Source organism: Phascolarctos cinereus, unplaced genomic scaffold, assembly GCF_003287225.1.
Source record: "Phascolarctos cinereus isolate Bilbo 61053 unplaced genomic scaffold, phaCin_HiC Scaffold_726;HRSCAF=1367, whole genome shotgun sequence".
In the NCBI taxonomy this organism is placed as follows: domain Eukaryota; kingdom Metazoa; phylum Chordata; class Mammalia; order Diprotodontia; family Phascolarctidae; genus Phascolarctos; species Phascolarctos cinereus.
The window spans coordinates 352,461,188-352,476,448 of NW_027556098.1; the positions used below are offsets into that span (position 1 = coordinate 352,461,188).

Here is a 15,261-nt window from a genome sequence, read left to right on the forward strand (position 1 = left end):
CCAAAAGAGTTTTTGAGAACAGAAATGATGATGGGACTTTATGTCTGTCCTTCAAGTTTTCACTTCAGTTCAAGAAAGGATTATCACCAGATATTTAATTTTTTTACATAGACGTTTTTAGAAAACACAATTAAAGTTACAGAGATATAATCTTCAGGGGGCAAAATCTGCATCCACACAGATGAAGTGTTTTAAGAAAAGTTCAAAATCAACCATTGAGATTTGAGTTTATTCATATTGTCTATTCGAGAAAGAATCTCATATCTCTTTTTTAAAGACTTCTAAAGAAGTCCCTTCCACAAAAGCTCTAGTTAAAATATTCCATTACTCCATAAACCACTGAATCATGGAATCTTGCTAATGCCTTTATTGCTTCCACCTATTTCTTGGCTGGACAGCATCTGAAAAATTATTCTCCTGGAACACATTCTCTAAAGTCATTTCTGTCTTGGAAAAAACACATGGACCAATTTGTTTCTGATCTGTTTTGTCTTGACCCCATAGATGATGGGATTTAGCATGGGTGGGGCCAGAGCACACACGTTGGCTAATAGGATATGGACATGAGGTGGGATATGGTGCCCAAAACGTTGGGTAAGAAATGTGAAGATTCCTGGAACATAGAAGAGGGCAATGACACAGACGTGGGAGCCACAGGTGTTGAGAGCTTTGTGACGAGCCTCCCTGGAGGGAATACGGAAGACAGCTCAGAGAAGCAGCCCATAGGAAGTTGCTATGAGGATAATATCTAGGACTATAGTTGTTAAAAGGACAAACACTCCATACCAGATATTCACACGGATGTCATCACAAGCATACTTGGCCAAACCAATGTGTTCACAGGTGGTGTGGGGAAGAATGTTATTTCTGCAGAAAGTCAGTCGAGTCAGCAGGAATATGATAGAAAAAATGGTGCCAATGCTTCTTAACAGGACGGCCAAACCAATGTTTCCAGTGACGAAATTGGTGAGGATCATGCTATATCTCAGAGGGTGGCATATTGCAATGTATCGATCAAAAGCCATCACTAACAGAAACCCTGACTCTGTAATATATGTAGAGTGAATGAAGAACAGTTGGGTAATGTACCCACTAAGGGAGATCTCCCTGGCATTGAACCAAAAGATGGACAATGATTTGGGTACAGTGGTGGTGGAGAGGACAATATCAACAGCTGCCAGCATGGACAGGAAGAGATACATGGGCTCATGGAGGGTTCTCTCAGTGAAAATGATATAGATGAGGAGGGAATTCCCAATGATGGCAGTAAGATAGGATATCAGGAAAGGGATGGAAATCCACATGTGTTGGTCCTCCAGGCCAGGTATACCTACTAGGATGAAGATGGTGTGGCTAATACTGGTATGGTTGAGATTGGCCATACCTGGGATGGGTCGCCCTGTGGATTCTGTCCTGTGGAAAGAAATACCATCTTTGTCCATCACATAGGTTCAAGGTTAGGCAAATACAGAAAATAGGTGAAATTTCTCTTTGGCTTTGGTGAGCACCAGGCTTTGACAGGCTCTACTTCCCTAACTGGGTACCTTATCCAGAACAGGTTCCCTTTGATGTTGGTGTTGTTCTCTAACACCTAGTTAGGTCAACCTCAACCTTTTGAATTCCCCCAATGATCAAAACTTATCTTGCAGGAGGGCAGTGGTGACTTCAACAGTGAGAAGACTGCTGTTCAAAGAACAATGCTTCAGTGCCTCCTCTGGAGAGTTTGCAGTTTTCTTCAAATCTATTTCCCTTTTCAGTTGTTCATGTGAGCCTGAACTTTCAAGAAGGTCAGAGTTGTTCATAGGAGCTGTATAAATACCTTAATTTCTCCAGTATGGGTATACACAGAACTTCTTGGCTCTGAGTAGGATACATTGCTGTGTAGGTAGAAGATTCCCACTGTCATAGACTGTTTCCTCCTCAACTCCAGGTTACCATAATTTTCTTTTCTCTGAGGTCCCTCAGTTTCCCTTGCCATTATTCCAGAGATGGAAGAGAGGTTGAAAGCATAGTTTCCTTCTTTCCTTCCTTATTTTTTTTCTCCTCCCCTTTATATCTTGAGCTTATACTAAAAATTGGGACCATTTCTGTCAGATTTTTATTTCCTAGTTCATATATGTAGTCAAGGACCACAATATGAGTGATGAGGAATTGGTGAAATTGATGATGGGCATAGATTCACCCTGGAACCATCAGCTGTTAATGTCAGATCTGTTTCAATTCCTATAGCCATTACATATTAGCTTTGTAATGATACAACTCATGGAAAGCCATAAGCTACATCAAAGTCAGGCATTCCATAAATGTTCTGGATTCCTTAGTCCTCATTCATTTATCTAATGCCTTACACTTAGCAGTCAAACCAACTCACCTCTGGAACTAATAGGATTTTTCTCAGTTTACAGTTATTTTAAATGGAATTTCCCTTTCTGTTTCTTGCTGTTGGTCATATAAATAAGTGCTGATGATTTATGTGGATTTAACCCTCTGCTTCAAATGTGTTTCTTGTAAACAACAGATTGCAGGATTCTGGTTTTTGATCCACTCTGCTATCTGCTTCCATTTTATGGGAGAGTTCATCCCATTCACATTCACAGTTATGATTACTACCTGTGTATTTCCCTTCATCCTGTTCTTCCTGTTTGTCTTCTCTCTCCTTTCATCCTTTCCCTCCTCACCAGTGTTTTGTTTCTATCACTTCCCCTGATCTGCCCTCCCTTCTGTCAGTCCCTCCCCCTTTACTTAATTTCTTCCACTCCTACTTCCCTGTAGGATAAGATGGATTTCTACATTCAACTGATTGTATATATTATTCCCTCTTTGAGCCAATACTGATGAGAGTAAGGTTCAAGAGATGCCCATCACCCACCCTCCCATTCTGGTTCATTTTCTAGGCTTGTTTTGAGTAGTTTTAGGTGAATATTCAGGGGACCAGGCAGTATGGAATTTGCTATACTTCTTGCTCCTCCACAATCTTGGCTTTAGCTTCAGTTACTTCTTTTTTACTTCAGTTGCTTTTGGGGAATACTGGATCCTCCTTGGCTCATGGAATCCAGTGAGAGACCATGAGGTAAGGTGAAAAGTCTTAGAGCTTTCTCAGCCTTGTGAACATATGGCCCTATGAAACAGTATTTGATCCTTAGTTCGTTCATCTGTTCTTTTCTCTTCTAGGTGAAAAGAGTAGAATCTCTAACTCTGAAAGTTTCAAAGGAGAAAGGATAGATGAAAGGGAAGGAAGGAGGAAAGGAAACAAATATTAAGTACTTATTATGTACCAGATGGACAGCTAGGTGGCACAGTGAGTAGAGTACTGAGCCTGAAGTCAGGAAGAATCTGACCTCAGACACTTACTAGCTGTGTGATGGGCAAGTCAGTTAACTCTATTTACCTGAGTTGCCTTACCTGTAAAATAAGTTGGAGAAGTAAATGGCAAACCAAACTCTAGTATCTTTGCTAAGAAAACTCCAAATGGTGTCATGAAGAGTGGGACATGACTGAAGCAACCGAACAACAACAGAAGCTAATTTATATTAAGCTGTTAAATGGAAGTGCCTTGCTTGTCACAGTCCCCCAACATGGGGGAGAACACAATAAGTGAGGTTGGAAAGTCATGAAGTTGAGAAAGAGAAAAAAATCCGGTTTCTCAGGGTATCCTAGCACCCTGAGATAGATGGACTGCCTCTGGAGAAGGGAGCCAAAGCATACTTGCTAAACATGCTTTTGTGGCCTACTATATTGAACCTGCTATTGTGATTCAATTTGTTCATGGAACTTTTGGTAAAAGGTTAATATTTCCTTTATTAATGCAGGGCAAAAACTCATCTGAGTAATCTTAGAGAGTTGCTTAGGATTCTGAAAGGTTAAGTCATTTCTCATGGTCACACACAAAATATGAATCAGATATAGGATTCAAATCCAAGTATTCTTGACTCCAAGGCCAGCCCTCTATGCTCTATGCCATGCTGCCTCTCCTATCAAGTCAATAAATTTACCAAAAAAAAATTTATTAAGTGTTTATGTGCCAGTCACTATGGTAAGAAAAGCAAAAACAGTAGTGGTCAGACAGATAGGACAAATCTAGGAGACAGCAATGCCACAAAAACCTAGAAATATGGGAGTATCAAGAACAGTACGAGGAAAGGAAGTGAAGACATCAATTCTAGACAACTTTCTGAAGGAGTTTAACCACAAAAGAAGGAAAAGATATGGGATGAAAACTAGCAGGGGTAGACAATTCAAGAGAAGGGGTTTTTTGAGAATGGAAAAGACATGAACATGTTTGTAGGTAGGAAGGAAGAAGTGAGAAGGGTGAAAGTAGAGGCATTGGTTATAAAGGGTTTTCTCAAGGAATTTAACCCTAAAAGATGGGAAAGAGTTACAGGATGATAGCTAGAGGGGAACAGAAGAATCAAGAGGGTTTTTTGTCTTTTTTTTTTTTTGAGGATTGGAAACATAGGTATATTTATAGGCATTAGGTAAGCAGCCAGTTGAGGGGGTGGGATTGGAGAATAGTGAGACAATTAAAAAATAGAAGGGGTTATCTGCTGGGGAAGATAAGATGGAATGGGATCACTTTTGTGTTAGTGGAGTTTGCCTTGGAAAGGAGAAGGGCTATCTCTTCACGTGAGACAACTGGTAAAAAGGATATAATGGTGGAAGGCATATGAAAGATGTAAGACATGGAGAGAAGAGGGAGTTCTCACTGAATGTCCTCATTATATAACTACTTATAAATGTATGTGTATTTATACACCCTTAAAACAGAAATACTGATGCGTATTTATAGAGCAAACGGTATCAAAAATGTTTACCTTTGGAAGAGATGTCTGAGTCCAACGAGCTCAAAAGGTCTCAACTTATTTTGTTTCATGGACCACTTTGGAAGACTGTTGAAGCCTATGGATCCCTTCTCTGAATAATATTGTTTTTAGATATATGAAGGAAATGACAAATTTCATTTAGCAGTTGCAATGAAATAAGCAGTCACTCACGATTCACCTGAAAGACTCAGTGAAGGGAAACCCCCTACCTTATGAGACAAGTTTGGCCAAGTACTTCCCTCCTCCAGCAGTGGGCAAAAGAGTGGCCTGGGTGGACTGCTTTACCTACAAAAGTGTCAGCTTGGGGCAGCTAGGTGTCGCAGTGGATATAGCACCCGCCCTGAAGTCAAGAGGACGCAGTGTGACCTTGGGCAAGTCACTTAACCCCAATTGCCTCACTAAAAAAAAAAAAAGAAAGAAAAGAAAAAAGAAAAAAAAAGTGTCATGCTCCTTGCCTTTCCTCCCTCGGCCTTTCCCGAGATACACTGTATCCAGAGAGAAGTGGCCTTGTGCAGCCTTGGTGAAGTTCCCGGATGTTTCTGTAACCTGTCCTTCTCGAGCCCCTTTCTCAGGCCCCCTCTCTCCTTTTCTCCCCTCCCAGCTGCTCGCGCATGCCTCTTTCGGAGTTCGGTCAGGACGACCTGGGTTTCCGGAAGTTTGTCACTTCAGGAGAGGAGCACTTCCGGTCCTTTTGGTATAGTTAGGTACAACTGACTTCACCTTTTCATTTGGTGTTCCTCTCCTCGGATCTTTGCTCGGGCCTTGCTGCGCCTACGCCATCCCTTGCTGGTCTCCAGGCTGTCAGTGTAACTGCCTGGGCGCAGCGGCCGCTGTCCCTGTGCAGGTGCTGAAGATTCCCCGAGGGCTCCGAGACTGGATAGATGGGGGAGCTGGCGAGGACGGTGAGCATGGGGCTGCCGGGCCGGGAACGGGGAGGATACGAGGTGTGGGGAGGAGAGGGTGAAGCGCTGTTTGGAAATGAAATTAACCAGACCAAGAATGGACTAGTCGGGCGGTCTGGAAACATTTAGAAAGGCCGCCCGCCTATCTTTTCACTCCGTTGCTTTTCTGGTTATATGTGCTATGTAGAATACCACAGTCTCCAAAGAATTCAGACTGGGCGGCAAAAAGAACAATGGAGGGACATATGATGGGTATAAACACGCCCCAACACATCCCCTGCAAAGCGTTGTGCGCAAGAATTAGTGTGAAAACTATTATCTAGGTTTATGACTAGAATACGAGGTGGGCTGAATGGAGTAAGAGGTGGACAGCTTCCAGGCAGCATTTGGTCCCTTATGTGATACGAGACTTAGACAAATGTAAGGAACCAGTGGCCTGTTAGAGAGAGCAAGGGGACAGTGTTTAGAATAGGAAGACCTTTTAGCCTAATAAGCCATTTTTATGTATTGCTTGCTGGATCAACCTACCCCAAATAATGTTGATCAACAATGAAGAATGTTTCTGTAATATGGATAACTAATGAATATCTATAGTATGATTGTTGATTTTAGTGTTGTCCATCTAATTGTAGTATGTATGTACTTGATTTGTGTTTGGGGGGTTTTAGGAGTAAAGTGAATGATTTTCTTAGTGCTTACTATCTAGGTGCTATTGAATATAGTGCAAAGAGAGGTAAGTTGGTGATGAATAAGAGTTTAAAATGGATTACTCAAACTTCTGAATACCATTAGAACCAGGTAGTTGAAAGAGCACTGACATTAGTCCGAGATGTTGGGTTCTAGTTCCACCTTTGACATTTCTAACTTGTATGGCTTTGGGCAAGTCAACCTCCCTGAGCCTGTTTCCTTATTCTACAGGGTTTGAACAAGATACTCTTTGTGGTTCCATCCAGCTCTAGATTTTTGATCCTATAAACTTTTTTCTTTTTATATTCTGTCAAGCCCTCATAGCTCGTGGCCCATGAGAAGTAGGTCCCTGCTTAATCAAGAATGTATTTAATTCAGGAATCAGTGGCATTTAAGGATGTGGCTGTGTAATTCAGCTGGGAGGAATGCAGAATGCTGGGCCCTCTACAGAGGGACCTGTACAGGAATGCGATGCTGGAAAACTATGAGAATCTTGTCTCCCTAGGTGAGTGCAATTATCCTGTGACTTAGAAATTATACATTGTGTGTTCTGGTATTTTTCACTTGCTACTTTCTGGAACATAGTGTGTGAGTGGGTTGAAACACTTAACTTACTTTAGGCTGGTTTTGAAGGAATATATAAGATTCTGTGCCATTTGAAGGAGACTTTAAAATCCCTAATGGACAATAGAATATTTCTATTTTCTGTTTGCAAATGAAAGATCTGTGTTCATGCCACAAATTCATTTTCCTGCCCCTAAGGCTACATCTTCCTTAACTTCCTGTAGCCTCAGGTCAAAACATTTTCTTGAAGTTTCTAGAGAAATTCTCACCTTTGGGATTACTCTTGATACTTTGCTTGAAGCCCTACTTTTCATTGATCTCACTCACCACATATTGGAAGCACCATAATGACAATTAGCGGCCATGTTCTAGCTAAATTTGATGTCTTCATCTAGCACAGGTCAATCAAAGATTAGTTAATTTTTAAAAAAGTCCCAGGCATGATCACAAGTTCCAGCTCTATGTCACTGTCATGCTTAAGAAGTTCTAATAGCTTCCTTAACTCTCTAAGTTCAAATAAAGCTTGTCCTGAATGTCTCAGTGCATTTTTAAGCTATTAAAGCTTGAAGGCTAAGTGGGAAACAAGAAGTGCATATATTGTTGTTGTTCCTTTCAGTCATATCTGACTCCTCATGACCTCATTAGGGGTTTTCTTGGCAAATAGTCTGCCATTTCCTTCTCCAGTTCATGTTATGAGGAAACTGAGGAAAACTGAGAATGAGGAAACTGAGACAAACAAGGTTAAGTGACTAATGCTTTGTTAGTATGAAAATGCACTGAGATATTACGGGCTCCCTTTTTTTTTTATCATTCAGTGGACTTTACAACCTGCTTCTATTTTATCTATCTAAATTTATTTAGGTGAATTAGCCTAGTTGCTGTTTCTTTCACAAGACAGTCCACCTTCTGTATCCATGTTCTCTCATAGCTCAGCTTAAGTAATCACTTCCTATGGAAGGTCTTTCCTGATTCCCTCAGCTACTAGTGCTTCCTCCACACAAATTTAATTTTGTATATGTTTTGTGTGTGCATATGACATGTGTATTCACATACATATATATATTTAGTGTATTGTCTTTAATACACTCTTTGATAATAGTTTATTCAGTCTTGGGCAGCTGAGTACTCTGATTATTTGATCACTTGACTTTAGTTTTAGGTCTTCCTAAACAGGGTTTGTTCTACCAAGTACAGATTGAGTATCTTAGTTCTTTATGAAAGGCACAGCAACTAGAATTTGGTATAAACCATTTTCCTCCTAGAACAAAGAACAATTGCTAATAATACTTTTAAAATTTCTTTCAGATACCCTGAAGCAGGAGACTAGATGTGAAACCAGTGACTTACATCTTATGAAGGACATTTGCATGGGAGCATCATCGCAGAAAAAAACTTCAAAAGCATAGCTTCTGCCAATCCAAATTGGGAAAAACTGCGGAATGTAATCTTAATTTAGAGAGACAACAGGAGGTACAATCAAAACAAGTAGTAGTTCCTCAGGGAATAGTTTTAAAGAAAATGAACATGCCTCCATGTAATTCATTTCACAGAAGTGTTAGCTGGGAGTCTATGTGTGTTCTGTCATTCAGGAAGCCCTTTAGTTATAATTCCTACAACATTAAATTTCATATAATTCACTCTGTAGAAAAACTAAATGAACTCATTGAATGTGGAAAAGCCTTTGACAGAAGACCCCATCTCAGAGGACATCAGAGAATTCCTCTTGGGGAGAAACCCTATGAATGTAATAAACGTGGAAAAGCTTTCAGACACAAGAAAAGCTTGACAAAACATGAGAGAATTCATACTGGAGAGAAACCCTTTGGATGTAATGAGTGTGGAAAGTCCTTTGGTGAGAGAGGAAGTCTTAGACATCAGAGAACTCATGTTGGAGAGAAACCCTTTGAATGTAATCAGTGTGGGAAATTCTACAGTAAGAGGGAAAACCTTATTAGTCATCAGAGAACTCATACTGGAGTGAAACCCTTTGAATGTAATCAGTGTGGGAAAGCCTTTTGTGAGCAGAGAAGCCTAAGAAAACAGCAGATAATTCATATAAGAGAAACTTTTTTTAATACAATAAATGTGAGAAAGTCTTTGGTGAGAAGGAAGTCTTTATTAAAAATTAGAGAATTCATGTTGGAAAGAAACCTTTTAATTTTAGTAATGTAATTTGAAAATTCAGGCACAATGGAAACTTAAAATAATTTGTGTTTAAAAGAGAGAATATCTGTGTATTGAATGTGGGTAGGCCATCAATTCTTCATCCTTTATTTGTCATCAGATACTCCCTAAGGAAGAGAAACAAGACAAAAATATCAAATAGGTACATTTTCTATCCCAGTGGGTGGGAGCACCTCTCTGCTAGAATGTAAGCTGCTTTTAGGCTATAATTGTTTCCTTTAGGTTTTATATCTTTTACATCTAACATAATGTTGAGTACTTAGATAACTCTTAAATACTGAATTTGTTAAGCTATCAGATAGTTTACTACCTGTCAGAATGTACTCTTGTGAGAAACCTTTTAAATTCATTTTGGAAAAGTGCTTCAGAATTATTAATGAAATAATGTGGAGGAAAAAGATTCTGTATTATATTTGCTATGAGAATAATAAAACTGAGCATTTACATAAATTTAAGGTTTACAAAGTACTTTACATGTTATCTTATCTGACCCTCATAATAACCAGGTGATGTAGGTGTTATTACTATCTCCCTTTTACAGATAAGGAACTATAGAAAAGTTAAAAGACTTTAGCCAGGTCCATAGAGCTAATAAGTCTTTGAGGCAGGATTTTAAGTCGTATTTTCTTGATTCCAAGTCCAGGGCTCTATCTATTCTGCAACCTAGTATTAAACCCACATCCTGGACCCTGGGTTCTTGAAGGGTCTCTGACTTTTTTTTTTTAGAACTTTGTTGTCCCTGTTTCAATATAATTGGTTTCCTTTGTAATCCTGTGTATTTTATTTTATGGATTTGAAGACATTATTTTGAGGAATCTATAGGTTTTACCCAACAGTCCAGGGCACAAATAGGTTAAGAATTCCTTTCATAGACTACTAGAGGTTAATGGCAGTGATGTATGAATTTGGGAAGTGTTTCATGAAGACTCATCTTTTGTTAAATACTGATATTAGAACTCTAGATTGCAGAATGTCACCAGTTTTGCTGTTTGGTTCTTTGCAAGAAAAAAGGATGGTTTTCTTTTATTATCTTTGCTGTGACACACCAGGAGGTGCCAGTTGGCATAAGTTATTGATGGTTTCAGCAAAACTATGTATAGATTTTGGGGAGACTGTGGTGCAGAGAAATCACACATTTATTTTTTACTCTAAATTTAGTAACTAAAAAAATACATCAAAGAACAATTTCCTTTATTTACATTTGCTAAATGAAGCATGTATAACTTTATTTTTAAAAAATAGTAACAAAAAGTTTCTGTTTTCTTCCTTGCGAACTTCTGAATTTGTTTTATTTTGTGTAGTTTTCTGGATTATGTTTCATATGTTGCTATAGTTTTGTATGTTGTGATCACAATTTTTTCACTTCGCATCACTTCATGTAAGTAATCTTCCCTCCCTGCTTTCTGGGGACAGCTAAGTGATGCAGTGGATAGAGTGCTGGGCCTGGAATTAGAAAGACCTGAGTTCACATCTGGCTATAGATACTTACTTGATGTGTGACCCTGGGCAAGTCACTTCACCTCTGTTTGCCTCAGTTTCCTCATCTGTAAAATGGAGATAACAACACCCACCTCCAGGGTTGTTGTGAGAACCAAAAGAGAATATTTGTAAAGTACTTAGCACAGTAACATAGCAATCTCTTTATAAATATTAGTTATTATTATTGTTGTTCTTATTTTTAGTGTCATTTATTCTGCCTTATCTTTATTACATCACTTTCTTAAAACTCACTCTAGGGGGCAGCTAGGTGGTACAGTGAATAGAGCTGAGGCCTTGGGAGTCAGGAGGACCTGAGTTCAAATTTAGCCTCAGAAACTTGACACTTTCACACTTCCTAGCTGTGTGACCCTGGGCAAGTCACTTAACCCCAATTGCCTCACCAAAAACAAAACAAAACAAACCAAAAAAACCCCTCATTCTGCCAACCTCTTTTCCCTAGTGTAAAATGGATTATTTTTACCTTTTTGCTGTTATGAATAATGCTACTAGTAGTATTTTATATAAATAGGTACCAATATTTCTTCCTTGGTTCATTTGTACCTTCAAGATTGGATGAGTAAATAAATGTAAGTGCTATGGAAGAGAATCTGATTGTTTCTTGACTTGAGAGATTATGTTCCTTACTTAAAGGAAGCCCCCAACAGGTTGTTGCAGTAGGTCCATTATAGTGCTAGTCTTCTGTCTTATGTTTTACTTTCACGTCACCTCAAACACAGTGGTCATCTTGTTTGCCAGCGCTTTCAGCTCTCACTACTAATATATACCTACTACTGCTTTGTAAAGCTCTCTTCTCACTCCATTACTTCCTTTTATTGAATTCTTTTAAAGCATTTTTCATACTATTTGGGTTTAGCATGAGCTTCTGGCAAGACTTGGATTTCTCATGATATCATTCTAATGGTGTCCTTGAGAAATCTATATACAATATAATCTAGTGGGAGGGAGAGGTAGATTATTTGTGTCCGTACAGACATTTTCAAAGATACCTGCAAATGAGGGGTCCAAATGGACAGCCATATTCAAGTTCTTATCTCTCTCTCTCTAGAGCAAATTTTTAACCAGTTGCTAACTTGGGTTTCTGTTGTTTTTATTTTTATTAGGCATGTATCATCATAACATCATAGAATTTAATGCTAATGAGCTTAAGAGAGCATCTTGTCCAAAGTCTTTATAGATGAGAAAAATTAGAGGTCAGAGAGAAAAAGTGATTTGCCCATTATCACTAGGATATTAAGGATATATATGTGATATAGGGATATAGAAAATATATCTAGGATAAAGGAAAAATAGACCTATGATCAAATGGTGTGCACTCCATTAGGGGTGAGATTGGGGTTGGTTTTGCAAATGTCAAAGATGACTTGCAATTTTTCCATTGTGATAATTTAGTTTAATTTTTGAAGGACCATACTTTGATGGAATTTAAGAATCTCTGGAGAATTGAGATTGAAGATTACCCAAATGGGAATGGAGAGACATATGGTGAATGTGACCAGATTGTGACACATTTTAAATTAGTAACTTCCCAGGAAGTTACCCTGTTACGCACTGATTGCAAGGGTGACACAGCTGACAGCCTGTGTGTTTATGATATCCATGTAATATCAAGAAATACCTAGATCAAAAGATCTGAAGAAAGTTCCCAGTACACTGGCTAGACCCAAAGCAGAACTAAAGTTATACATGTTGTACAAATTATACATGAGAAATGGACACTGACATGATAATCTTCAAGTTCTTCATTTAGATTTCAAGAGTCTAATGTGCAAGTACTAGGTCTGGCAAGAGTGGTGACACAATGGATGATATGTGAAAGATTTTAAGGTTTAAGTAGATTACAGTCTCAGTAAATTAGCAATGGGATTTGTCATGCAAAACAGCTAATGTAAATTGGAGTTGAAAGACACAGTGTCCAGAATGTGAGAAGTGATAGTTGTGCTGCACTCTGTCCTAATGTGATAATATCTGGAGTATTTTGGTCAGGTTTGGGTACCGAATTTTGGGAAGGGCATTATCAATTTGGAAATAACCAGAAGTGGATAGCCAGGCTAGTGAGAAGATTGAAGACAGCTCAGTACGAGGATCAGTTGAAGGAATTTAGAATCTTTGGTCTGGAGAAGAACAGATTTGGGAGACATGATAGCTGTCAGTCAAATGAATCAACAAGCATTTAAGTACTTAGTGTGGTGCCAGGCAGGGCAGCTAGGTGGCCAAGTAGATAAAGTACTGGGCCTGGAGGCAAAAGAATCATCTTCATGAGTCCAAATCTAGCCTCAGACACTTACTATGTGACCCTGGGCAAGTCACTTAACCCTGTTTACCTGAATTTCCTGACCTGGAAAATGAGCTAGAAAAGGAAATTGCAAACCACTCCAGTATCTTTGCCAAGAAAACTCCCAGAAAGGGTAATGAAAGGACTAACAACATCATAACAAATAGCGCCAGGCACCCTGCTAGGGTCTTGAATATAAAGAGAAGCAGAAAGTCAGTCCTTGCCCTGAAGGAGCTTACAGTCTAATGGGAAAAGACAACATGTGAAAAAGGGGCTGAATAGTGGCCAGTGCAGCCTGGAGAGGGATGAAGATGTCTTTGGCCTGGGCTTCCTCCTTAAATTGGAGGTTCTGGGAGGCACCAACCAATCTGGAGATGAAGCCAAAGAGGGCAGAGGAGGAATGTTGGATATAGCTCACGGGTGGTGTGAGCTCCAAGGGTAAAAAGGTCTCCACCACATGGTAGAGAAAGGTATATGGAGATGAGTCAGTAATGCAGCCAGGAGAGGGATTCTTCATATATTGAAGGGCTATGACGGGAAATAGAGATTAGACTTGTTCCACATGAGCCCAGAGGGCAGAAGGAGGGTGATGGGAGGAACCTGAAATGAGGCAGATTTCAGCTTGATGTAAGGATAATTCCTTTCTAAACTTCTTTAAAGAACTTATTCCCTTTTAAAAATAGAGCTGTCCTAGTTTGCAGAGGGCTGCCTGGGGAATGGTGAGTTTCCCTTCACTGGAGGTTTTCAAATGAAGGGTGAGTGTTTTTGTTACAAATAATGTAAAGGTTGTTCCTCTACAGGTGTGGATACAGGTTCACAGAATGATGGGATCCTAGAATATGAGCAGGACTAATAATAGCTAACATTTATATAGAACTTACTTTGTGCCAGCTACTGTGCTAAGTGCTTTATAATTACTATCTCATTTGATCCTCACAACAATGCTGGGAGGTAGGTGCTATTATTATCCCCATTTTACAGATGAGGAAAATGAAGCAAATAGAGGTTAAGTGACTTGCCCAGGGTGACTTAGCTAGTAATGCAATATTGCATCATGTAACCTATAGTATCGTATCATAAACAAATCATTACATGCACATATTCCTACCCATGCATGCTGGACTTTCCTCCAATGCGCTACACATTGGCCTGTCAGTGGACTTGACCACTGCTCCATCATAACTTGCATTTTGTGTGATTTGAAAAATAATATAATCACTATGACTTTAACTGTTACACAACAGATGAAACATGTACAAATGATTGTTCAAAATTGTGTTCTCTTCTCTCCTTATGTTTCCACCCCCCCCTTCTTATTTTTATTCAATGCCTCCCACCTCACTGGATCGTTCCAGGCGGTATCATATGCAGGATAGGAAGGGGCCAAGTTCTGAAACATTTCAAAAGCCAAACAAGATTTTATAAAGTTATATTTGATCCTTTAGGTAATAGGGAGCAACCCCTGGAGTTTATTCCATGTGTGTAAGGGGTGGTGGTGATATGGTCTGATTTGTGCTTTGGAAAAATCCTTTTGGCAACTGAGTGGTTGATAGAATGAAGTAGGGGGAGATTTGGGGCAAAGAGACCAGGTTGCCACGTGCAATATATCAGGTATGTGGTGGTAAAGGCCAATACCGGATGGCTGTTGTGTGAGTGGACCAAAGGGGACATATAGATCTTCTGAAGGTAAAAATAACTAGATAACAATACAACAAAAGACTTAATATATAGTGTAAACAGCAGGGAGTTGAGAACCAGGTTTCAAGTCTGGGTGACTGGGAGAATGGTGTCTTCAACAGTTATAGGAAAGTTAGAAAGAAATGAAAATTTAGGAATAAAAATTTGTTCTGACCATGTGGAGTTTGACATGTCCAAAGGATATCCAGTTCAAAACATCCAAGAAACAAACTGGTTATGGGAGACTGGAGTTCAGGAGAAAATTAAGCCTCATACTGTAACAAATTAAACAAGCCGTTATTTACCCTTAACTTGAAAGACTTCAGTGAAAGGAAACCAGCAGGCCATTCCAACTGGGTACAGATCTAAACTGTTAGGCAGTTTTCCCTAAAATCAAACTGTATTCCTAGTTCTGCCTTTACAAAGTTCTCCTCTTTCTCATAACAAACCATTAATTTTATGGAGACAACTATTATGTCCCCCTAAGTCAGCTCTTCTCCAGGCTAAAGAGCTCTAGTTTCTTCAGCTGATACTTGTATTGCATTGTGTCCAATCCTTTCATTTTCCTGGTGGTTCTCCTCTGGATGCCCTCCAACTTCGTAGTGTCCATCCCCAAACGGAACGGCCAGACCAGAACGGGGCATTCCAGATGCAT

At 39.4% G+C, this 15,261-nt stretch overlaps 2 protein-coding genes across 3 annotated transcripts; one reads left to right on the forward strand and one right to left on the reverse strand.

Moving 5' to 3' along the window:
* Positions 1-437: 437 nt before the first annotated feature.
* On the reverse strand, positions 438-1,382 carry LOC110200590 (olfactory receptor 52B4-like). Its single transcript, XM_020975959.1, is given in 1 exon segment — positions 438-1,382. A coding segment is annotated over 1 exon segment (945 nt).
* Positions 1,383-4,975: 3,593 nt separating this feature from the next.
* LOC144458236 (uncharacterized) lies at positions 4,976-9,607 on the forward strand. 2 transcript variants are annotated; one of them, XM_078157002.1, is made up of 3 exons: positions 4,976-5,722; positions 6,725-6,914; positions 8,279-9,607. In XM_078157002.1, exon 3 carries the CDS (start codon positions 8,492-8,494, stop codon positions 9,143-9,145), a length of 654 nt encoding a protein of 217 aa, XP_078013128.1. In that variant the 5' UTR covers positions 4,976-5,722; positions 6,725-6,914; positions 8,279-8,491; the 3' UTR covers positions 9,146-9,607. The 2 variants fall into 2 exon arrangements, with proteins under 2 accessions (XP_078013128.1, XP_078013129.1); XM_078157003.1 differs by having other exon boundaries at positions 6,788-6,914.
* The last annotated feature ends 5,654 nt before the right edge of the window (positions 9,608-15,261 follow it).

Excerpts from the sequence above, each read along its gene's own strand:
- LOC144458236 (XM_078157002.1), top strand. The coding sequence starts at position 8,492 with ATGAACATGCCTCCATGTAATTCATTTCACAGAAGTGTTAGCTGGGAG.